Raw genomic sequence first — 22,307 nt, 5'->3', positions numbered from 1 at the left:
AGTTTCTTTTAGTTTAAGCTCTAAGAGATAGTATCCTTAACTTTTCTCTAACTAATCTAGCTCTACGTGTATCTATAGCTAATAAAGTAAGAAAAGGCGTTAAGAGCACCTTAATAGGTATTTAAAAAAACCCTATTTCAATCGTTATAGAAGTTAATCCTTAAGGGAAAGGCTATTAGAGCAAGATATACTAAGACTTTCACGGCCGTGCTAAGTAGAAAATCTAATCTCTCTATTAGATCTACTTAAGAAAGGACCTTCAGAGGATCCTGTTCTATTGCGCTATTTATTAGGGCACTCTTTCGTATGGGGAAATCGCTTGCAGGTTTTATCTACTAGTGGGAGCGCTTTTGTCTTAGATAGTAGGATTAATTAATCGTGTAGAGGACATTTGAATGCGCTAGCGGCTATGGTCTACTTTTTAATCGTGCTTGTTTTAGCGTGCATGCAACTCCGCTAATTGTTCATACATATTGCTACTACTTGTCGCTATCCTAATACCTATAATTAGTGACTATCACACCCTAGAAAATAGCCAAATCCACTCCACAGAATCTAACGCGCATGTTTAAAGACTGAAGTATTGGCATTTGCCGCAAAGCCGCAAAGCTTCACGCGACTGATAGTAGAATCCGTATATCCATTTGTATTAAGAAACCTAGCTAGTAGCCTCTAGTGTTTTCCTGCGAAGAGTAAGGTTTCTAATAGCTAATATTTATGTAGGAATATATACGTTCTATGATCTTGTTATTAGATACTTCTAATAAGATTATTGTAGGCAGATAATTAGGCACCTATCGTGAAACCACCGTTATATTTCGTATCCTTGAATGAGGGCCTTTCAAGGGGGTGAGTCAAAGCATTCAAGTCATCTCTATCACCCTTGTCTTCACCACAACCGCAAACACTAGAATTAAACCATACACCAGAACGCAAGAAGAGCGAGGATGATTTAGATGATCTAGGTCAATGGAACCTTCGGGGATTTCCTATACCAAATGCTAGTCCTAGTTGATATCCAAGCCCTCTTCCACCGCGAACAGCTATTGTGCTCCTGTTAAAGAGACGACGACTAAAAAGGGATGACGGCGATTTGTAATAGTACGGCGAAGCACGGCACCACAACATTGTTAGTATACTACATAGTTAGTTGAAATCCAGTTTTTTAAGTTTTTTTCACTCCTTGTGGAGAAAGATAACGTGAACGATGGCTTTGTTTCAAAGACAATAACTAGTTAATTATTTTAAAGGTTGTTAACCTCTTGTAAAAACGCGCGGCGTCTTGATGTTGTCGCATTCATAGACCACGAGATAAACTAAATTGAAGGAGTACCTTTCACTAGCTCTAGCGCGGTGGACAAATCTCAAAAGAGAGGACAAATCTCAGCAGCCTTATTTGTATTGTAGCTAAATTCTATATTGTTCCAATGTGACGTTACAGCCCAGACCCAGGATAACTTCCAACACTTAGCAGCACTTATCGCAGGGTGACATGTATAGGTTATAGCATTTAGCAGCCAGGTTTGCAGCCGGAACCTTCGGGAACAATATATGTAGAACAACAGTTGTTCGGGCCTTGAGCATTCTATAAGAGTGTCAATACAAGTCTAATAAAATCATTGGTAGAAGACTATACAGGCTCGGCAGCGGGGGCAGCAAGAACAGCCACAGCCATAGTGAAGAAAGCGGCGATTGCGAAACGCATAGTGTGAAGTGGTAGTGTGAAGTGGTAGTGTGAAGGAGTAGTGAGTTGGTCTAGACGATGTTATTGTTGATGTTCTCGCTCGATGTTTGTTGACTTGAGCTACTGACGAGGATGCTTTTATAGCCTCTCAAGCCCATCGCCGCCACTGCCGAGTTCGTATACTGTGATTTACGTAAAACACGGTCTAACTAGACAAGGCTCTTGATGCGACATATAGATACTCCGTATGGTGTATCTCACTGCCGATCTCCTATCATCCTAGCATCCCTATAATATTGTGCTACAAGGTAGAATTCGTATATGTGGGCCGCTGACAAGGGAACGATAAAGGCCAGGGTCAAGAGTAAGGGGTATACATACCATAGAGAGCCCAACCTATACCCTTTGAGTTGCGATTATAGAGAATTTCTCTACAATTAATCTACTATAGTTATCTGAAGAAGAGCGTGGTTTTTGTTTTAGAGCGTCTTCACACACATAACTTGTACCATGTAGCACAGTATGTCTCTTATGAATTATCTAAGAATAACTAGTTACGCAAGATTGTCAGGCTGACGTGAGAGCTCACGCGACTTTTTTCAACGCAAAATTAAGGACTCGAACGATATACTATGCTGTCTGGCAGAAATAATATATGTGGGCCACTAGCAAGGGGACAATACAGGCCAGGGTGAAGAGTAAGCCCTATACTATAAAGAGTACTCTCTATACTCTATATAGTTGTGATTATTCAGAATATCTCTATAATAAATAAAGTTTCGTTATCCGAAGAAGAGCCTAATCTTTATGTTAGCGCTCACCTACACACATAACTTGTGCCATGTAGCGTTGTAAACCTTTGATCCTAGGTGATAGAGGCGGTAATACTATAGCGGCCTGCATGTTCAAGGAGCTACTACTAAGAATACCATAATTAAGTTTCATACTAACTTATCTAATATTCGTCGTGGAGGGATAAGTTTTAGCGCTGAAGTAAACCTTGCTATAGAGAAAAACTCTAATTAACTATAAGGCTGAGAAGGGCCGATAGAATGTCGTGGAGCGTTATGCACCTCCATCTACGCGGGTGCTCGATGCATAAAATGAGTGTATTGTTCCAGTCTGAAGGTCCTTCAGACTTGAAAGTTGGCTGTGTTCTATCGTCGTTGTTTCTTTTTTCTTCTCCCTGTAGTTCTATATTATGCACTCATCTGAACACCATTCGGGCCTTCCACTAGCATACCTCCTGGTTGCTCCACCACAATAAGAGTCGCGCTGCTGTGTTATACAGCGACAGTATCAGCATCTGAAGGCAGTGTAAGCGGCGACCTTATAAGGCTGCAGTCTTAATCTTTACTATTCTAGCTTCGTCTCTAGCCCACCAAGCTATTCGTAGAAGTGTACTATTGCGGAGGAGCAGAGAGTATTAGAGGAAAGTTAATAGACAGCACGGATAGGACGAGCGACAGCATGGTCAATAACACGCCTCTTAGCGTCGGAGGCTGATTCGCTGGAAGAGCAAAAGCTGTGGAATGGATGCACACTGGACGTGCTAGTCTATAGGCATGGCGGGTGCAATTCCCCGCTGCAGAGATTGTGCTTATTTTCTTATATTTTTGGCAGCGTGGGAAGGTTTCGCGGTCACGAGGCAGACGCACGCTGGCTTTAAGTGATGATTTTGTTTCGCCATGAGAGAGGACGGCAGTCTTCTATACTTATCATTACGAGCTGAATATACTACAGTACACTATTATACTATAGCTAGAAATAAGCCCTCTTTATATCACGGGGGGGTGTAGTTGAGCGCACTAGTTCTAATTATGGCCTAGCCTATTACACTTAGCAAGAGCGGCCCGCGAAGCCGCGGGGTACGTTATTTGGGTCTAACGGCTGCTCTAGCAGAATTTCAATTAAATTGCCCGTGCTCCGCACGTGCCTATCACCTTAACGATAATGATCACCTTTGTAACGGCCTGACCGCCCTTTAGATAGATCCTCGATGGAATCTCGGTCAACTCGTAGAACCTAGGTACTGCGCTGAGCACATAGATTCCCAAAGACCGCCCGAATGACGCTCAGGAGCCATCTAACGCGCTACGCCTCATTAGCCTGATTGCTGCTTAGGCAACTATTTGTATATAGATAGCTACGTAGCCTAGAAGCTTAGCTCTCTATTAAATATAACCTCTTATATACCTCGCGTTTACTCCCTAGAGCGCAGCCCCTTACACTATAGTTAACTAGTAGTTATCTAGCTTTACGATCTATAGATAACAGCAGCGCTATAAAGTTGTCGTGTTATAAATTTAATCACGATCTACTCGCCAGTTACTTATCGTGATGAGTGATGACTGTGAGAGAGACGCAGGGATGGACGCTTTTCATGGCGTTTCTGACTCGTTCGCTGGTTATGAGGCCGTTATGGGCGAGTCTATCAATGAGGGCGGCGCTGATGACGCTTGACGACTTCTAGGCCATGGTACGAGCGGTTTTCGTCAATATCCGGGTGAGGGTGGAAGTGTGGGAGCTAATTTTGGCGGTGTTGGTTGATGAGCTTGGGAAGGGAGAGAGGGAGGGGAGGACTGCGGGAAGTGATGAAGAGACGTGTTTCTTGGAAACATGTGAAAAGTAAGTGACAGATGTTCTCCTGTGGAATGTGTTACAATTGCACCGAATTGTGTTTCTGGATACGCCACTGCGAGAAATGGGACAAAGCGCTGTGCTGGATGAGCAATGTCGTCGTTGATGGACGCATGGAGGGTTGGAGCTCTCTCCGAGATCGACAACGACATGTAGGGCGTCACACACGGGGAACTTTGCTCCTCGTGGTCCATCACTAGTGTCACGTCGCAAAGAAATACTGCAAGATCCTAGAATTCTATATGGCTTGCTGCCGTTTAAAGATGATCATGCAAATATGCTCCTGACTTCTGTCAGCCCAGATAGCGTCAAAAGCAACATATGCCCAAACTCACCTCGATCTCCGGAAACGTCACATCGTAAAACGTCTCAAACCTGGATGTGATCGCTGGAGATTTGTTTTCGAAGCCTGGTGCGATTGACGTCACGTATCTCCGATACACTGCACCGACTAGAGCCGTCATCTCCGCCATGGCCAAGCTGCATACGATGTCAGGTCCTTCCTCGCGAAGCCTATGATCCGGCGACAAGTACTTACTGTAAGCCGATGCACATTCTTCCACCACTGCTGAACGCCCAGAACCACCTATTCATCTCTGCAATTTTGTCAGGCGAACTGTTCAGCCATCGCTCAGGGTGAAATCGCAGAGGGTCTTCAAATACATCGGCGTTGCGATGTAACGAGTACGGGGACATGCTGACGACTGTGCCCGCTGGGATCTGAAAGCCATCAATCACCCGATCCATTCCAATTGAACGAGGTTCAGAAGCCGGTAATGGGTTGTATAGGCGAAGTGTCTCACGTATGACTGCGTTCAGATATGGTAACGAGTCGACGACATGAAGCCCTGGAACTCCTTGCTCAAATACCTCAGCTGGCAACGAGTTGAGCTCGCCAATTAGGCGCCGTTGTATGTATGCATTTTCAGGCCGCGAAACAGCCCAGATAAGGAACATGAGCGAGTCCGCCGTCGTATCGATGCCAGCGAGCAAGTGGTCAGCGCATTCAGATGCAATGTCTAGAGAGTCGAGACTCCCAGCTACAGCTCCTTTGACGCTGTTGTGCGACTTCCACAATTGCGCGATGATTGTTGGTTCTGCTGCAGTAGTCAAAGGATCAACTGTGACAGCAGCATCGAAGCTCTGCAAAGCTCGGAGAGCGTGAGTGCGGATTCCTGTGTACGTTGCCGGCTTTTGCATGGGAAGTAGTGGCTGAATGATGCGCTCCATGTAACCTGATCTCGAGTACAGCCATTTGGTAAGAGACGGCAAGTGCACTACAAACCAGCTCAGCTGCCGTCGAGCTGGATCGAGTATGTCATTCAGTAATCCTTGATCGAGAGAGTCTGGTGTCAACGCGGTGGTGCCGCCATGCTTCGACCCGTACAAGAAGTGCGTAATGCTGTCGATGGAGAAATAATGCAAGCTCGAGAAGATCTCGTGTGGCTCCGCACCCCTCGTCTCAATCAATTCCAGATACTGCGAGACCTTTTTCTTAACCAAGTCCGCAGCCCAGCTGCGCATAATGACCGACTTTGCATAGCCGTTAGCGACCAGTTTCTTGCGATCGCCGTGCGCCTTGGTGCTGGAAAACGTGAAAAGATTCTGTCTGCCATACACATCGAACATGGAGTAGAATGAGGTCCTCTCGAACCCGCTCCCAGCCCCATAAATAGTCTTCAAGGCGGTGAGACTATTGCAATGAATCTCGTTCGGGCCAATCCGTATGATTGGCCCGTACTGCTTGTGTAAAGCATCGATCGTCTGCGTTCGAAGTCCTCGCCAATCATCCAGTGCAAGGCGCCATTTAGTGATTGCATATAGCTTGGGGCCTGGAATTTTGCTCAGTTCGTTCAGATATAGTGATTTGATCACGAAACGGTGCACTGTCAGCAGTAGCAGCACCAAGAATGCTATGAGCGGGATCATGGGTGCGGTAGGGCGCGGGGAAAGAGAGTATCGAAAAATACCAAGTCAGTGCAAGGCCACATGAACCAGGGCGAGCGTCTCACTGGGCGCTTGCTCTGCTGTCGGGCCTGTCTGCGCTATGTAGATGTCCAACCGGAATATCTAATTGTTGGGGTTGGACATCGTTGCGACGATCAGGATCGGAAAGTCCGAGTCGTATCTGCGATAAGCGGACGGTCCGAAACCGCGAACTCTCCTGGTGGGGCAGGCCGCAGATCATGCTGCTCATGGCGTTTCTATCCCAGGGGATACTGTTTCTGACATGGAAGTCGGACAATCATGGCCGAGGTGTTGGTCTCAAGCACCAACAGGCCCACGCTGGTATCTAGACTTGATTGGGCCCGGCTTTAGCAGTATCTGGAGCAGCGTGGGCACATTGCTCTTTGTTTAAACAGAGATAGCTATGTACAACTGTCGTCATTACCACATAGCTCTAGAATCAGAAAATTTCTTTCAAGAACGAGACAACTGCGATTCGGGTGCATTGAATCTTGGATTCTCGTCTGTAATCGGTGTTTCGACCACCGACGTCCTGCTGAGCAAGCTCCCATACCATCGACATGAGTTCCACGATTTGTACCACTAGAGAGACACCGAAGATGATCAGCGAAAATGTCCAACAGAGGGTGCTCTCGCCGCTTGAGGCCATGGGTCATCAGGGCATAGCTGTCGAAGCAATTCCCATGTTTGACTCGATAGCTTCCAAACGCAAATGGCTGCTTGAGCATCTCGCAGGCGCCTTTCGAGTGTTCGGCCGTGAGGGCTATGCCGAGGGCATCGCTGGACACATCAGCGTTCGGGACCCAGAGTTTCCCGATCGATTCTGGATAAATCCGTTAGCGGTGCATTTCTCGATGATGAGAGTCAGTGACCTCATTTGTCTCGACATGCAAGGCAACGTCGTTGCAGGGAATAAGGTGGGTGACTTTGCGATCCAGTGCTATTGTGTTGCGACTCGCTGACTGATTCTGTGGGATATAGTCAGTGCCGGCTAATGCCGCAGGTGTGTCGATACATACAGCATGCCATTTGGCGCGGCCTGATGCCCATGCGATATGCCATGCCCACTCGCTGTATGGGAAAGCATGGGCGGCGTTTGGGCGACCACTGGATATGCTCAGTCAAGACGTCTGCTACTTCTATAAAGCTCATTCTGTCTACGACAACTTTGGAGGTATTGCTTTCACAGCTGATGAAGGGACCAATATTGCGCACGCCCTTGGAGACAATAAAGCGGCGATCTTGGTGAATCATGGCCTGATCACAGTTGGCCAGACTGTAGACGAAGCTGCATATTTGTACACCCTTCTAGAGAAGAGCTGTCGTATTCAGTTGATGGTTGAATCTGCTGGACTACCGAAGAGGATCGTGCCTGAGGAGGAAGCATCAAATACCTTCCGCACGGCTAGTACTCCAGTGGGTACTCAAGCACAGGGTCTGCATGTGAGAAATGACTGACCATCACCGCAGGACACGCTGTTCGTCGAATTCCAACCAAGCTACAAATTGGAAGAGCACCTAGACTCGTCGTTCAAGAATTGAGGTCAGCTGATTCGATCGAAATACTGAATTCAGGCTCATGCGGAGAATTTCGCTGCAGTAGAGTTATCGCGACGGAGGTCAACTGCAACGAGACATCACAAGCAGGCTCAAAAAATGTAAGATCCATTCAATGATATCATGCAGACGTGACAATGAACATTATTTAATGCAGTGAGACGCTGCTCACAGACTTGTACCTCTCAATTATTTGAGCTACCAGCATGTCGAGAGTTCTGGCAGCCGGAAACTTTTGTCCAAGCGCCTTGAATATGTCCGTCGCAAGCTCGAGATCTTCGATGGCACTTGACCGTTCTATGGTCGTGGCAATGCTCTGAGGCTGTACCGTGACCGAGTATACCAGCGCGATGACCGAATTGTACAGTGTTAGCATTGTCAGCCAATTGAACGACAGGCGCTTCTGCATATACATGCTAGAAGCATGACGAACAGCCATGGCTGATGTTTCCGCCAGGATAGCGACTCTTGAAACGTCCAGGGTAGGAAACAGCGGAGATGGTCTGTAGAGGGCCGTGAGATGTGTGCAGAAGTTCAAGTCATACCATGACATGCAGCCTTGGGGAACCAAGCGGTGAAGGTTTGGCAGCGGGAAAGGCACGCTTTGTCGCCACTCGACCAAATCTTGGTGCAGAGAAGTCAGGACCTCTCGTCGTTGATGCTCGGTCAATCGTGCGACGACGCGCTTGCAGTAAACCTTGGCGGCGATGTCGTTTGCAATTTTGCGGAGTCGCAGTATATGAGCTGTGATGGCTAGTGGAGGTTGGCACAGCGTACTTTGAGGGACGTCTGGATCAGCATCAAGGCCATCGTCCAGATCGATGGCGAACGAACTAATATCAATATCGTCCTCATGCAGCGAGAAAGGTCGGCCCAGCGTGATTGACACCAGTCTATCCATCATATATATCGAAAAGAAGAGCCGCTTACGTCGTGCGATATCTTCTCTTGGTAAGCCGTGGTAAGTTGCCTCGCAATGGAAGCCCATGCCGATGGCCAAACGTGCAGCTGTTCCCACAAGAAACCATGTGTTGGGGCCTAATTGGTTGAAGAACGAGTACGACACCTGTAACATGATCGCCTCCAGTGCAGCAATATCTCCGTAGTCCATCGCCGCTTCAAAATAGGTCATTGCCTTCTCATAGTACTGTCTCGAAGTCGACTCTTCATTGAGCGTGATTGATGAGTGGGCTGTAGATGCTATTGCCAGAATCATCCATATCCTGAACGCGCTGGGCGGGGACTGCGTGGGCAGACGATCCGGGTTCTCAAGAGCCCAATTCAAATCCGACATGACCTCTCTTCTGCTTACAATGGGGTACAGAGTGTGTGAATGATCGAAATAAAATGTTGCCAGTCGCATCGCCTCAGAGCGCTCGGGGAGGGAGAGAAGAAATGATGTCTCTACTGGGAAGAGTGTCTTGGCCATCGGCATGGCGTTGTCACCAGCGAGCCAAGAGGATGTAACAGCCGAGTCGTACTCGAAGTACATATTGCTCATGATATCCAGGTGTGTGGTTGTCACCCCATCGACGGGAAAATTCACTCCATCGAACTGTGGGTTGAACACAAAGTCGCCCCCGTCCGGAGCCAGGCGGCGTAACACAGCTTGTGTGAGTTTGGCGAATGTCAAACCAGACATGGCACCGAGGTACGGCTCCGCGACAGCTGCAAGTGAAATGGACTTTAGATTGCTCGCAAGTGTCTCCCCGGAGCGAACTTGAGGACTGAATGAGTCAGGCGTGGTAGCACTGGTTCGAGGTCTTGTTGCAGGCGTGGTTTCGGGCATAGAGAAGACATCTGCATTCGCCACAATTGTGTCTGAATGCTCATCGGTCAGTTCATTGTCCGAGACTGCTGAATCACGATGGTACGACCTGGACTGCACCGATGGCGATGGGAAGTGGCCTTGCGTCTCAGAAGCCATTGCTCCAAGTGCAGGACCCTCGATCTCTGATCGGCGTTGTTGCTCCAACTCCCGCAGTCGTTCTTCGAGGCTGCTAACATAGGCCACAGAGTACGAGGCTGACTCGTGCTGTTCACCGAGGAAACTGCACGAGGCTTGGTTGGCCATGCAGTCTCCGCATTGCGGCAGCGTGCGATCACAGCGCTTCTTCCGGCGACGACAACGTAAGCAGGACAATTTGGCGCGGACCGACAGACGAGGCTCTCGAGGCATAATCAGATTTCGATCGTGCGGAATGCTGAGCGACCATGTGGGGCTGAGTTGCAGAGACAAGCCTATGTCACTTATACAACAGAGGGTCGATAGGGTTGCCAGGTTGTGGCTGCGGGCAGAATAGATAAACGTTATCGCGTGTCACATGCATTGCGTTCTCGATTACTAAGCACTTCACCCTCACGTCCTTCCAAGTAGTAGCTCGATAGGTGACAGACGGCGTGGTCTCCAGTCGTTCCCCAGCCATCGCTGCTACTTCGTGCTGCCTTCAAACAACCACAACATCACCACGCCATGGCAGACAAAACCTCTTCCTTGCTCGCAACAGAACGTGACATCACCAAGCAAACATATTGCAGGCGAGCCATCAGCTCTGCACACGACATCGCATGTCACACGTCCGAAGCCTCTCTGCATCTCGATGATCCTATTCGGGGACTATAGCAATTCCCTTGACCTCAACCACGAAATTGGGATCAGGCAAGTCCTTCACTCCGATTGTCGCTCTCGCAGGCGCCACCTCACGACTGCCAAAAACCTTGTTCCACTCCTCATTCATCCCGAAATAGTCCCTTTCCATGGCGGTGAGATAAACCACGGCATCGATCAAGTTGTGCACGCCTCCTTTGCCTCCCGAAGCGCCTGCGATGATCTGGTCTATGGTGCTGAGGATTGTTCGTGTCTGGATCTTGACGTCGGGAGTTTTATCGTGCTCGACACCAGCAACGCTACCGTCCGGGAGCACGCTCGCAATGCCAGAGATGTAGATGGTTCGGCTTCCACTGGGGATCGTTCGGGCCTGTGGAAATTTCGTAGGGCCTTCAGGCGCAGCGGGATTCAAAAGAAAGGCTTGGCCGTTGGGCGACATAGTGGTGATGTAGTGGTGCTGTCTGTGTGTGGCGATGAAGCGAAAAGGTCTCCCGCGCCTGGAGAACTGTCATTGTGTGTACAGTACCATAGTATATTTGACACTTATCGAGAGACGTTCTATCGCTCACGATCGGACCCATGCATGGCGCCTTTCGGAGCGTCCGAAAATCGCATCTGCAAAGTCGGGCATGGGTCCGACGGAAGCGGGCGCGGCGTATCTAACCCCACCGAATGCAGTACACTTCGTAGTGTTTGGCGTATGACAGTCAGTCGTCAAACTTAGCTACGCTCTCAGCGCAAGCCCGCAGTCCAAGGCTGTCGGGTCACCCGACCTTGTGGTGCGCAACGGGTCCGTCCTCATCGGACAATTGGCACCTGAGATTCAACATCACTCGATCTAAGCTGTGTGCGACCGATTCTTACATCTTAAAAAGGTGTTCGTGGGCCTCAGCCCGCCTAAAAACAGTATCCGAGCTCCAGTCAGTCCAACGTGCTGCACCATGGCTAGTGCCATCACCTCCATTCGGCTGCAAGCCATCGACATCGTCCGCGAGAATGGCCTCTATGCTGGTATTGCAGGAGTGGTGTTGATAACGATGATTTTGTATTGGGCAAGTGGCTCCATTGATGGTATGCGCCGTCAAATCCATGTGAACGCAACCTAACAAAAATCTTTCCGCAGTGGACGTGTTCGACGGATATTCCAAAAATCAAAGGCATTCCCGAAATTCCAGGATCGCTGCCCATCTTCGGTCATCTGCTTCAACTCGGCGAGGATCACGCTTCAACGTGCGAGAAATGGTGGCGGCAGTATGATCTCCCGGTTTTTCAGATCAAATTGGGCAATACCAGGGCCGTGGTCTTCAACTCCTTCGAAGCATGCCGCGACATTCTGGTGAAGCACCAAAACGCCGTCATTGATCGACCCAAGCTGTATACCTTCCACGGCGTCATAAGCAGCACCCAAGGCTTCACCATTGGCAGCTCCCCTTGGGATGACAGCTGCAAGAATAAGCGCAAGGCTGCTGGAACTGCATTGTCTCGTCCGGCCATGCGTGGGTACTATCCCATGTTTGACCTCGAGAGCTACTGCATCCTGCGCGACTTGCACCGCGATAGTAAGGCCTCGAATCCCAACGTAGAGGTTGATGTGCGGCCCTATATCCAGCGATACGCGCTCAACACGACACTAACGCTCTGCTATGGCATCCGCATGGACGACACGTACGACGAGCTCCTGCGCGAGATCTTGTACGTCGGTAGTGCCATCTCACTCTTACGCAGCGCGTCCACGAATCTTCAAGACTACATTCCCCTCTTGCGATACTTGCCCAACAATAAGAAAAACGCTGAATCCAAAGAGCTGCGCGATCGCCGCGACGTCTACCTGAACCTGTTGCTCGACAAGGTGCGCGAGATGATTAAGAATGGCACCGATAAGCCATGTATCAGCAGTGCCATCCTCAAAGACGAAGAGACCAAACTCACGGGCGTCGAAGTCTCTTCTATCTGCCTCTCTCTCGTCAGTGGCGGTTTTGAAACCATCCCGGGCACGCTCACGTCGTGCCTGGGCTCGCTCAGCACGCCTGCCGGCCAGATGTTCCAAGAGCGTGCCTACGCCGACATCAAACGCCACTACCCAGACATCCGCGACGCCTGGACACACAGCTACCAGGAAGAAAAAGTGCCCTACCTGCGCGCCATCATCCAAGAAGCCGGCCGATACTACACTGTCAGTTCCATGAGCCTACCGCGCAAGACCGTGACCGAAGTAAACTGGAACGGTGCCATCATCCCCCCCAAAACCATGATCCTCGTCAACGCCCAAGCCGGCAACCACGACACCACGCACTTCGGCCCCTCGGCCGCCACCTTCAATCCTGAACGCTGGCTCGCCCCCATCGATCCCTCGCATCCCCTCGGCCCCTTCACCGAACTGCCCCAGACCTCACAAACGCACCTCTCTTTCGGCGCCGGCTCCCGCGCCTGCAGCGGCCAACACATTGCCACCCGTCTCCTCTACACAGCCCTCCTGCGCATCCTATCCTCTTACAAAATCGTCGCCTCGGAAACGCACCCGCCCAACACCGATTACGTCGATTACAACCAGTTCAAGACCGCCCTGGTGGCCATTCCCCGTGATTTCCGCGTGCGCTTGATTCCACGCGATAGGAACGTGCTCGAGGACTGTTTGCGCGCAGCGCAGGAGAGGACGAGAGAGCATTATAAGGAGGACATTAAGGGGTTTGCTGCAGATCAAGCGTAGATGTAGATGTTGAGGACTTGAATTTTTTTTTTATCTTAGTAAGGTAGGCGAAGCAAGGGTGTGAGTCGCAAGAGCAGTGGTGGCTTTTTTTCTCTCCTTCGGGAAGAAAAGGGACATAGTTTAGAGTACCTAACTCATATTCTTTCTCGTCAGAGGGCAGCTCAGTCAGAAAAGGGAGGAAGAAATACTGAAGAAGACGCACATTGAGAGTGAGGTCTGAGAGTGCGGGTTTTAGAGCAGCTCAATCGCGCTACTACTCAAGTTTGCCCCACAGACGAGAAGAGAGTTGTAGTGTTCATAGATCCTACTAACGGGAACTAACTAGCATTCTTCATGAAATTATTTATTTATATTCTTCCCGTTTGCGTTGCTCTGCTTTTTTTTTGTTTTACTTTCTTCTCACACGCGATCTTCAAGCTGCTTTATTACAGATCGGACCTGGTGAGTGGCTGGCGGCTGCTAGCTTACGCATTTGGGGGGGGGGGGGGGGGGGGGGGGGGTTAAGAGTTTGCCTTGACCGACGGAAAAACATCGCAGTACGGGCCCGATGGAAGAACTATAAGCTCAAATCTGTCAATTACAAAGTTGCTTGATTTGATGCTCAAAGGTGTCCCTGCTTGATGTAGTTGGCCAACCAGGGACAAGATACTAATGTTTACGACTATGGAGGTTGGAAATAGAGCACACAAATCTATCTTACTCAAATATTTTGTTCACAATGTGGCCGACTCTGCCCGGCTCCCGGGGAACATGGACCGCCTCGTAAGTGTCAATCTGCTCCTTCAGTCCGCCGAGACCCAGATCTGCAGTTCCCGGGCGAACGTACTTGCTCCTCCACACCAGCTTCCAAAAGACGAAAGCTAGGATGAAGAAACCGATCATTCCGTAATCGAGGAAGAACCACATGACGTCCCACCCGCCATCGAGGAATAGATCATAGCCCGCCATGAGTAAGACAAACAACGTGCCGGCCATGGCAAGGTACGACGTATACGGCTGAAATCGTCCTTTATATGGAAGCGTGTCGCGAGATATACCTTGTTTCTGAAGAGCAGAGAAGAAGTGGCGATACGTGACTGCAGTGAAGCCGTAGTTGAGCATCTGGCAACATGTGACGAGGTCAACAAGGTAGGTGAGGACGATTGCGGAGGAGCTGTTGACTTGCAGGAAAGCTAATAGGCAGAAGAGAAGGGAGAATGCCAGGGACCAGATCGGTACACCGTTCTTCGTGCACCTCGAGAAGAATCGGGGTGCATGGCCTTCAAGTGACATGCCATGCAAAGTGCGGGTGGCAGCGTAAAGGAGAGCATTGCCTGCGCTGAAGATGGATGTCATGATTAGGGCGTTGACCAAATTAGGCAAGCCCGAGATTTTGAGGCGCTCCATCGATATGATATACGGACTACAAGAGGCTTAGTCATCATATTAACATGCACAGTGCAGGAGACGCTTACGATGCTGCACCTGTTCCACTCCCCGGAATATCGCCACTGAGGATGGCATTCAGTGTTCCGTCGTTGTAGGGAACGACAATGCCCATGCAGAGCGCAGAGCCGACGAAGAAGACCAGCAAGCGCCAGACGAAGGATCTGAATGCAGGCGGGAGGATCTTGCGTGGCATCTCAGTCTCAGCCGCTACCATGGAGATGTACTCTGGTCCAGTAATCCTGAGCGAAGTCAGTTGGCATGCCGCACATGAATCTCCGCCTGTCTGTATACGCACGAGAAACTTGCTTGGTAGATACAGGAGAGGATGCCGAGAAATTTTCCGACCGAGCCAGGCTCCAGATGCGATACAAATGCTCCAGGATCTTTCCAGTACCGGAACCCGTACGCATCATGCAAGGGATTTCCGCCGACCATGGTGATGAATGTGTACACGAATAGGCCCAACATGAGCAAGACCTTGAAGATGGACAAGTAAAATTCTGCAACGCCAAAGTATCGGACGGTCACCATGTTCAGGAAGGTGTAGAGCAGCATCATGACGACGATGACGGCCTCGACTGGCGCTTTATCGGTCCAAAAGGTGAGCATGATGTTCATAGCGACAATCTCGAAAGGGACGAGAAAGGCCATGGAGAAGAAGAAATTCCTGCAATTCAATATCAGCATCCTGCCGTGTAGAGGATGAAGCGAGAGAGAGGAAGGCCACTCCATACCAGGCCATGGCTGTGACTCGGTCAGCAAGTGTCGTTGAGCACACGAGGAAATACGCAGGCACATACCAAAGCCGAGAGCACCGTCGACCCACTCTGTACCGAAACGAATGAAGGGGGACGGAATGGGCGCATAGGTCACCATCTCGGCGAAGCACTCATTGACGGCCCACATGACGCCGCCCCAGAGGAGGAATGCAATGAAGAGTCCCGCCGGACCGCCCTTGGGCAGGGCGGACCCCATCTGCACGTAGAGAGCTTCATGTTCCGACCATGTCAGTCACGCTCGCTGAATCTGGCGCATGTCGTCCCGGGAAAGACATACACGTGCCAATTGCGCCTATGCCATGTCAGCGGCGTGCATGTCAAGCCAAGGGCAGCGAGGAAGGCGCCCGACAGAGAGGGCGATACATACCACCGATGGCAAAGAGTTGGACTTCCTTGCCGCGCAGACTCCGATGCAACGACTGCGCTCCCGAGGGTATGTCAGTGACGATGCCGGTACCCATGCCGCTCGCGCTGGTGTCGAATCGGTCCAGCCCGAGCGTCGTGGCAGGGTCTTTCTCCTCGTCCTTGGAGTGCTGTATGGCGGCCATGGCTTTGAAGACAGAGCAGCGCGGTGCTGGCGATGCGGAGCGATGAGATGGAGTTGGACGGGGCCATTGCCTGGAATTATGGCCATGTCGACCATCAGCCTATCTTGAGGCGGTGGGCGTGGCGCAGAATTGGAGACGGCATGGCAGCATGGGCTGCATCCATGGCGGCGATAAGAGTGATGATAAGGATGGGCGTTGGTGGCGGCAATACTGTAGCAGGGGGGGATTGTGTGAAGTCGAGTGCTGTAGACAGGGCTGCCGAGTCGCCGATACGACGTCGGACCGTCCGACCAAGGCGCGTACTTGCGAGATATACACATGCATGCACTGATGGAGTAGCAGTTGGTGTTTGATGCATCCGACCTACTACACGCCATACTACTAGTACTATCCACTTTGAACTTGGCAGCACGACCACATCCACATGCCCCTGTCCAAGCATATGTGCTCGCTGCCTCCCTGACGGAGCTGCAGGCGTTCATGGCGTCGACACAATGTCCATCATAGCACTCGCAGACGCGTCGAGGTAAGAGCGCGCCAGCCCCGGTGATACATGCGCTTGCTCATGCAGTGATGAAGCTCCGGTTTCCATGTCGATGACTTTCGTCGGTTGGCGGGCCGGCTTGGGATTCATGTCTCGGACGATAGAGATGCCCACGACTATCTGCGCCTGCTCTGGTCCTTCGAGAGCGTCCTCAGCCACGTCGAGAGAGCCGCCGACTACATACCGCCACAGTTGCAGCCGCTGCCGACTGTACAGCCTCGAGAATACTGGGCACCATCCGCCGCACAGAACCCATACAATGCCTGGAGCCACCAATGCAATCTCTCGGCCGCCGCACCGAGCAGCCATCGTCTGCAGGGCCGCGCCGTCGCCATCAAAGATAACATTTGCATAGCAGGCCTGCCGACAACACTTGGGGCGCCGGCCTCGATCCTTTCCGACCAGAACGAATACCCCGTGTCCCCCATTGATGCCACGGTCGTCTCTCGTATTCTGGCCGCGGGTGGAACCATCAAAGGTACGTCCACGTGTGAGTGCTTCTGCGCTTCGCCTCTGTCCTTCACCTCTGCCTCCGGCCCCGTGCATAATCCGCACCTCCACGGCTATACCTCCGGAGGCAGTAGTAGCGGCTCCTGCGCACTCGTCGCTGCTCATGCCCTCTATCCGCACAAGCCCGAGGTGACTGGAGAAACGGTGGAACTGGCAATCGGCAGCGACCAGGCCGGCTCCGTACGCATTCCAGCTTCGTACTGTGGCCTCTTGGGTCTCAAGCCTACCTTTGGCCTAGTACCATATACTGGCGCAGCTTCCATGATGCCCATGATCGACCATCTTGGTCCCATCGCCACCCATCTGAAGGACATTGCGCTCCTACTGGAAGTCATGGCAGGCTACGACGGACTGGATTCGCGCATGTCGCCCGAATCTCCACTGGTGGACAACGTGAAACCTTATCAACGCCTGCTGGAGGACTTCCAAGAGCAACTCAAAGTCCAGCCCGAGACAGCCCGGGTATGGCGGATAGGACTCTTGACCGAAGCCTTCTCCATGCTCGGCGTCTCCTCCCTGGTCCAACAGACAGTGATCGAGGCAGCGACCAAAGCGTTCGAAGCTGCAGGTGCAACAGTCGTCCCCATCTCGATCCCTATGCACCGCGAAGCCCCAATCATCTGGACAGCAGCCAGCCGTCCATCCATGTCCAAATACCTGTATCAAGCCAGCCCAGCCGGGCATTTGAGCTTTGCCCCGCCACACCTCCGTCCCCACTGGCCCCTAACCCAGCAGACCTTCGAGTCCATCTCCGCCACCAACCCCGCTCTCGCCAACATTCTCTTCAGCAGCCAATTTACCCACGACCACGTGACGTCGGGCATCGAAGCCAAAGCCCATCGCAAAGTCTTCGAATTGCGTGCCGTGTATGATCGCGCGCTCGAAGACGTCGACGTCCTCGTCACGCCGTGTGCTCCCTCGGTCACGATGCCTCTCCCGTCGCAGACTTCCTGCTCCTCGTCCTCGTCCAACAACAAGCTCGAGAATGCTGACTCTACTACGATTCTGAAACGACTCGAGTCCACCATCGGCGTGACCAACAATACTTGTCCCTTCAACGTAACGGGTCACCCCGCGATGAGTGTGCCTTGCGGCTTTGGTACGCCTTCTCCTCCTCGATCGGCCGAGGACGCCTCCTCTCCCCCTCCCCTCCCCATCGGAATGCAAATCATCGGAAAGCGATGGCAGGACGAAAAGGTTATCATGGCTGCTGCTCTCTTCCAATGGGGTCGCGAGCTGATTGCTGCTGGGAATCATGCATCCGCGCGAGAGGTATAGCAGAGCCTTTATGAAACCAGTATGGTATGGAAGAGGCCCACATAATGTGGACGTATTATACCCTCTTTTGCGAATTAAACTCTCTCTCATCACTCTTTTTCGCAGCAAAGGATACATGGAAAACGAACATGTCGAAAAGCCTAGCCGCTGCCACCGTCATTCAATAAGGTTTGACTTTCTCAGTCGAGAGCGATATGTTCCACCCATCTGGACTCTCCTTCTTCTTCACCCCTATCTTATCATGCTGCACGCACACGGGCCTAGTGCCAGTTCCCCTCTTTCTTTCTACATCATTCGACAACGACAACATTTCTGCTTGCGGTGCAGTGCTACCAGATAGAGGACTCAGAGAGGGAAGAAGCACATGAAGTCATATGTGTTTATGTCTGTTTGCGTCGCGATTTTCACGCCACAGAACGCCTGGCAGTAATCCAATAGCATCTAACGACTAAGCCCTCTATTAGTGTTTGAGTAGAGCCTGAACACCAATCATTCTCTACTGAGAGAGAGTCGTACCGCCACCAGTATGATAGACACCATGATCGCCTTATGCGGACTGCTGCAAACCGGAATCTATTCTCGGCTCGGATGTTTCCGGCTCTTAAAATATTTGGATTACCTACAGTCTCTAATGCATATATTAAAGTATCTTGCAAGCTATAGAGAACGTTCCCTCTTTCTTTAAAGATCTCTTGATTAGCCTCCCTATTATTATTATTATTATTGTAGATTAACGTCCTTTCTCAGCCGGTAGGCTATATAAGACGTGCAGGTTGAGCCTGCAAGTATCTAAGTAGGCTAGATTTAATCTAGATACAAATTGAGTAGGTGGGGGAGGGGGTCATCTAAATCGAGGTGAGACTCGTAGCCTAGTAGTTTTAGTGAGTAGCTCTCTCAGGTCTTTCACTTTTAATGAGTCTTCCTCTCAGGTCGAATGGGTAGTTTTCAATGAGTCACTCTCTCATGTGGGTGGACCATACTAATATGGTTTCGAGGAGAGAAGGAATCGAACCTTCGAGCTCTGCTGACGTGAGACAGCAGAGGCTTTCCAGGCGCTTCACCACTGCGCCATCCCCCCGATTAGCCTCCCTAGCTATGCTATCGTGTCTAAACTATCACAGCACTTGGACCTTCATGTGGGACAGCTTGCTTTAATCTACGTCTTTTTCTAAACGTTAGAATTAGGCTTCTTATCTAGTGCTATTCGATTCTTATTGAGTGACTATTATTAATGGAGAGTTTAGATTTTCACACTGTACTTACGGTGGTAAATGGGTAGGTGTAGGGTAGGGTCGGGTTGCCAAGACATGGGCCGATGTAGGGTAGGGTCTTATATAATCAATAACCCAACCCTACACCTACCCACGGCCTATGCGACCCTATCCTACACCTACCCGAGGCCCGTGCGACCCTACCCTACCCTACGCAACACCAGTGTAGAGGGGTACCCATTCCCCAGCGTAGACTGTGAGCCGTATCGTGACGAAACGAGTGTAGTAATAAAATTTAACCTATTCTTATACCTATTGCTTCTAGCCCTAGCATCTAGCTAGGCTTTTAATATCTCTTGAGGACCTGGCATCTCCAGATTTCCTATCTTGGCGAGATGCTAAATTACGTGACCCACGCCCCGCGTTGATCATTACCTTCTGACGTGGACGTGGTTGGCCTTCAACCCCATCGTTCCTTGTCAAGGAGAGAATCCTTCTTGTTACTTGTAACACAAGGCCTCCTCTATTCTCTATGGTGGAACAATCTGCTAGCCCACTATTGTAAACTGCAGAACCACGATATTGCACTACATTTTAGGATCGTTATCCTTGTACATATTCTAAGATTAGGTACATGTTAGAAATACAATAGTCATCAGACCACCTGCGACATAACGAGATGACGGAGGTTTGAGTAACAAACTAACTGTAAAAGGCTACGCCAGATTGTCTAACTGCCGCCGTAGCCCGCAATAGTGCGTCATCGTGCTTATGCCAAGGTAGTGGCACTGATGCCTAAATACTGACATCTTGCCCTACGGTAAGTGCACCGTCCTAACATCACTTCTTCCATCATACACATGGCAGAACAGACTAATATACCGTACGCATCTTTCAGTTCATATACATCCTTCATTGACGTGTTGACGTCAGTCGCCGATTTAACACTTATAATGATGGATCTAGTTATACGCTCCAACTCAGCACCAAGATATGCGATTGTCTGCCACGCGAACTTCGCGACCGAGTATACTCGCTCCTAGACCTTGACAAGGAGACCAAACAGTCTAAACCCATTGACAAATTCGTCAGTGACCAGTTTTGCGAACAATTCTCTCGAGAATGCCTACTTTGGTACTACGAGAACGTGCCGCAAATGCTATATCGGCCATTCTATTACCAGGACATCGAAAAATTCATGCATCTCTATCCCAAAGTTAAGAAGATCCCAGGTTTGACCATCGTCTTGGAAGCAAGCCAACCAGACTTCGAATTTGAGGATATCACAACACTGATGGACAAATTCAAGGCTACTGGATACTTTGAAAACCTCAACAGAGACTTCAAAGTTCGGGTTTACATTGATCTAGCACATCATGCCATGTGGCGTACGATGAACCCAAATGTTGAGCAAGCCATCATAGTTTCTCAACGCATCCTCGAGTATTTCAGAACGCGCACCGAGGACACTTTATGTTTCCTACGGTTAAAAGAAGCTGAGGAACATGAGGTTAGAGAAGTGGGATTAGACATCACAGAGATCATGAAGGAGGAGCCAATGAGCGAAATATTAGAAAGATTTGGGATCCTTGTCGTCGTGGGAATGGAAGTTTCGCCTCCAAGGTATGTAAAGGTTGAGATCTTTAATAGTACTGTACTGTGGGGCTAACATGCTATAGATGGATTGAACAGCCTTTCAGGATGTCTATGAGGAAGAAAAAGCTGCTAGAACTAATCTAGTCTTCATATTTATACTTATTGCGAAGCAGCTTTTTTTAGGCAAGGGGTGACCAGGGCTTTAGTTAGAGTTGACAGGTTGCTGACGGTTATTAGTACTGCGTATCGCAACGGGACGTCGAGTTAGCATGTGTCACGCTGCTTACTAGTCGGCGTATGAATGCGAGGTGATTTTTGTGTCTTTTTGCGAGTTCCACTCTTATTCAGCGAACATATTAGTTTACAACGCGTTAAATGCGAGATAAATGTAGGAAAGAAGTGGCTATAGGAGATTTACAAGTAAAATGCCGATAATATACTATATATTTATAGTTAAGAGGTTGTTGCCTGTTACGATACTAACGCCAACTTTAAGTAGCCCATAAGGATCTTTTAGCATACCGTCTATAGATTGGGCTGCGCAGACGCTTCTAAACATGATAGCAACGCAATCTAGTAATAATCAGTGCTGATGACGAAGCTAGGAGCGGTCTGCTTACAGAAAATATGTGGTCGCTCACCTAAGAGAGATTAGTGCTTTTTCACTGTAGCCATCGGTTTAGATCGTATGCCTCTAGCTATACACTAAGCTTGTTCTTCTATGCACTATATATGAGCTCCCACGTCTATTAAACCTCTATCAAGCCTTTCGAGTATAGACACCAGCTCTTGTTCTTAGAATTTAGTTCGTCTAGAAAGTGCGTAATAGCGTCATTAAATAAAATAGAAGATAGATAATTCCTATACGCTGTAAGTGTTAAAAGTACATATAGTGTTTTAATGCTGTTCGATATAATAACTAAAAGCGTAATCGCAAAGCTAAATTGTAGTTTGTAGCGCTCCTGGTTGTTTGTGGCACCGTCTACCTCAGGAACTTTGAGAGATTGACCGAATCAGGATAAATCAAGAATCCCAAACAACTCTCAGAAGCAATCAAAGAGTTGTATCCTGACCGATTCAATACCGGTGCCCTGATTGTTAGTAGTAGAGCTACATTTCCTTTGCGTAGCCACCTTTAAGGCTGTAGCGTAGCTTGTATTGGCTAATTGGACAAATCCGTTTGATCAATTTGTAGGGGTCGAGATAAAGTGAGATGGTTCTGAATATGCAGATCCTTGGCCACCATTAG

At 49.8% G+C, this 22,307-nt stretch overlaps 7 protein-coding genes and 1 non-coding gene across 8 annotated transcripts; 4 read left to right on the top strand and 4 right to left on the bottom strand.

The window, feature by feature from the left end:
- Window positions 1-4,374: 4,374 nt before the first annotated feature.
- PSV08DRAFT_201114 (cytochrome P450) lies at window positions 4,375-6,253 on the bottom strand (the record flags this gene model as incomplete). Its single annotated transcript, XM_014219729.1, has 3 exons — window positions 4,375-4,607; window positions 4,660-4,804; window positions 4,863-6,253. 3 exons carry the CDS (start codon window positions 6,251-6,253, stop codon window positions 4,563-4,565), a joined length of 1,581 nt encoding a protein of 526 aa, XP_014075204.1. The 3' UTR covers window positions 4,375-4,562.
- A 599-nt stretch (window positions 6,254-6,852) lies between these two features.
- PSV08DRAFT_350792 (class II aldolase/adducin N-terminal) lies at window positions 6,853-7,834 on the top strand (the record flags this gene model as incomplete). The annotated part of the gene is made up of 3 exons (XM_014219728.1): window positions 6,853-7,209; window positions 7,274-7,708; window positions 7,763-7,834. 3 exons carry the CDS (start codon window positions 6,853-6,855, stop codon window positions 7,832-7,834), a joined length of 864 nt encoding a protein of 287 aa, XP_014075203.1.
- Window positions 7,835-7,997: 163 nt separating this feature from the next.
- Window positions 7,998-10,911, bottom strand: PSV08DRAFT_389278 (fungal-specific transcription factor domain-containing protein; the record flags this gene model as incomplete). The annotated part of the gene is made up of 2 exons (XM_014219727.2): window positions 10,554-10,911; window positions 7,998-10,090 (listed from the first exon to the last, which is right to left on the bottom strand). The coding sequence occupies exons 1-2, from the start codon at window positions 10,894-10,896 to the stop codon at window positions 7,998-8,000; spliced, it is 2,436 nt and encodes an 811-aa protein (XP_014075202.1). The 5' UTR covers window positions 10,897-10,911.
- Window positions 10,912-11,577: 666 nt separating this feature from the next.
- PSV08DRAFT_178095 (cytochrome P450) lies at window positions 11,578-13,164 on the top strand (the record flags this gene model as incomplete). Its single annotated transcript, XM_014219726.1, has 1 exon — window positions 11,578-13,164. A coding segment is annotated over one exon (1,587 nt), but the record flags the coding sequence as incomplete, so codon positions are not given.
- Window positions 13,165-13,860: 696 nt separating this feature from the next.
- Window positions 13,861-15,919, bottom strand: PSV08DRAFT_389267 (amino acid permease/ SLC12A domain-containing protein; the record flags this gene model as incomplete). The annotated part of the gene is made up of 7 exons (XM_014219725.1): window positions 13,861-14,566; window positions 14,619-14,831; window positions 14,888-15,259; window positions 15,327-15,336; window positions 15,393-15,581; window positions 15,649-15,663; window positions 15,739-15,919. 7 exons carry the CDS (start codon window positions 15,917-15,919, stop codon window positions 13,861-13,863), a joined length of 1,686 nt encoding a protein of 561 aa, XP_014075200.1.
- Window positions 15,920-16,413: 494 nt separating this feature from the next.
- On the top strand, window positions 16,414-18,251 carry PSV08DRAFT_361639 (amidase signature domain-containing protein; the record flags this gene model as incomplete). The annotated part of the gene is made up of 2 exons (XM_014219724.1): window positions 16,414-16,445; window positions 16,499-18,251. 2 exons carry the CDS (start codon window positions 16,414-16,416, stop codon window positions 18,249-18,251), a joined length of 1,785 nt encoding a protein of 594 aa, XP_014075199.1.
- Window positions 18,252-19,242: 991 nt separating this feature from the next.
- On the bottom strand, window positions 19,243-19,329 carry PSV08DRAFT_t24. The gene has a single exon. It is a non-coding gene; the product is annotated as a tRNA-OTHER (tRNA).
- Window positions 19,330-20,322: 993 nt separating this feature from the next.
- On the top strand, window positions 20,323-21,202 carry PSV08DRAFT_350786 (uncharacterized protein; the record flags this gene model as incomplete). Its single annotated transcript, XM_014219723.2, has 3 exons — window positions 20,323-20,345; window positions 20,429-21,085; window positions 21,142-21,202. 3 exons carry the CDS (start codon window positions 20,323-20,325, stop codon window positions 21,200-21,202), a joined length of 741 nt encoding a protein of 246 aa, XP_014075198.2.
- Window positions 21,203-22,307: the final 1,105 nt, after the last annotated feature.

Source organism: Bipolaris maydis (genome assembly GCF_028858645.1).
Source record: "Bipolaris maydis strain C4 unplaced genomic scaffold PSV08scaffold_6, whole genome shotgun sequence".
Taxonomy (NCBI): domain Eukaryota; kingdom Fungi; phylum Ascomycota; class Dothideomycetes; order Pleosporales; family Pleosporaceae; genus Bipolaris; species Bipolaris maydis.
Note: the sequence above shows the minus strand (reverse complement) of the source record. Positions and strands in the feature narration are given on the sequence as shown.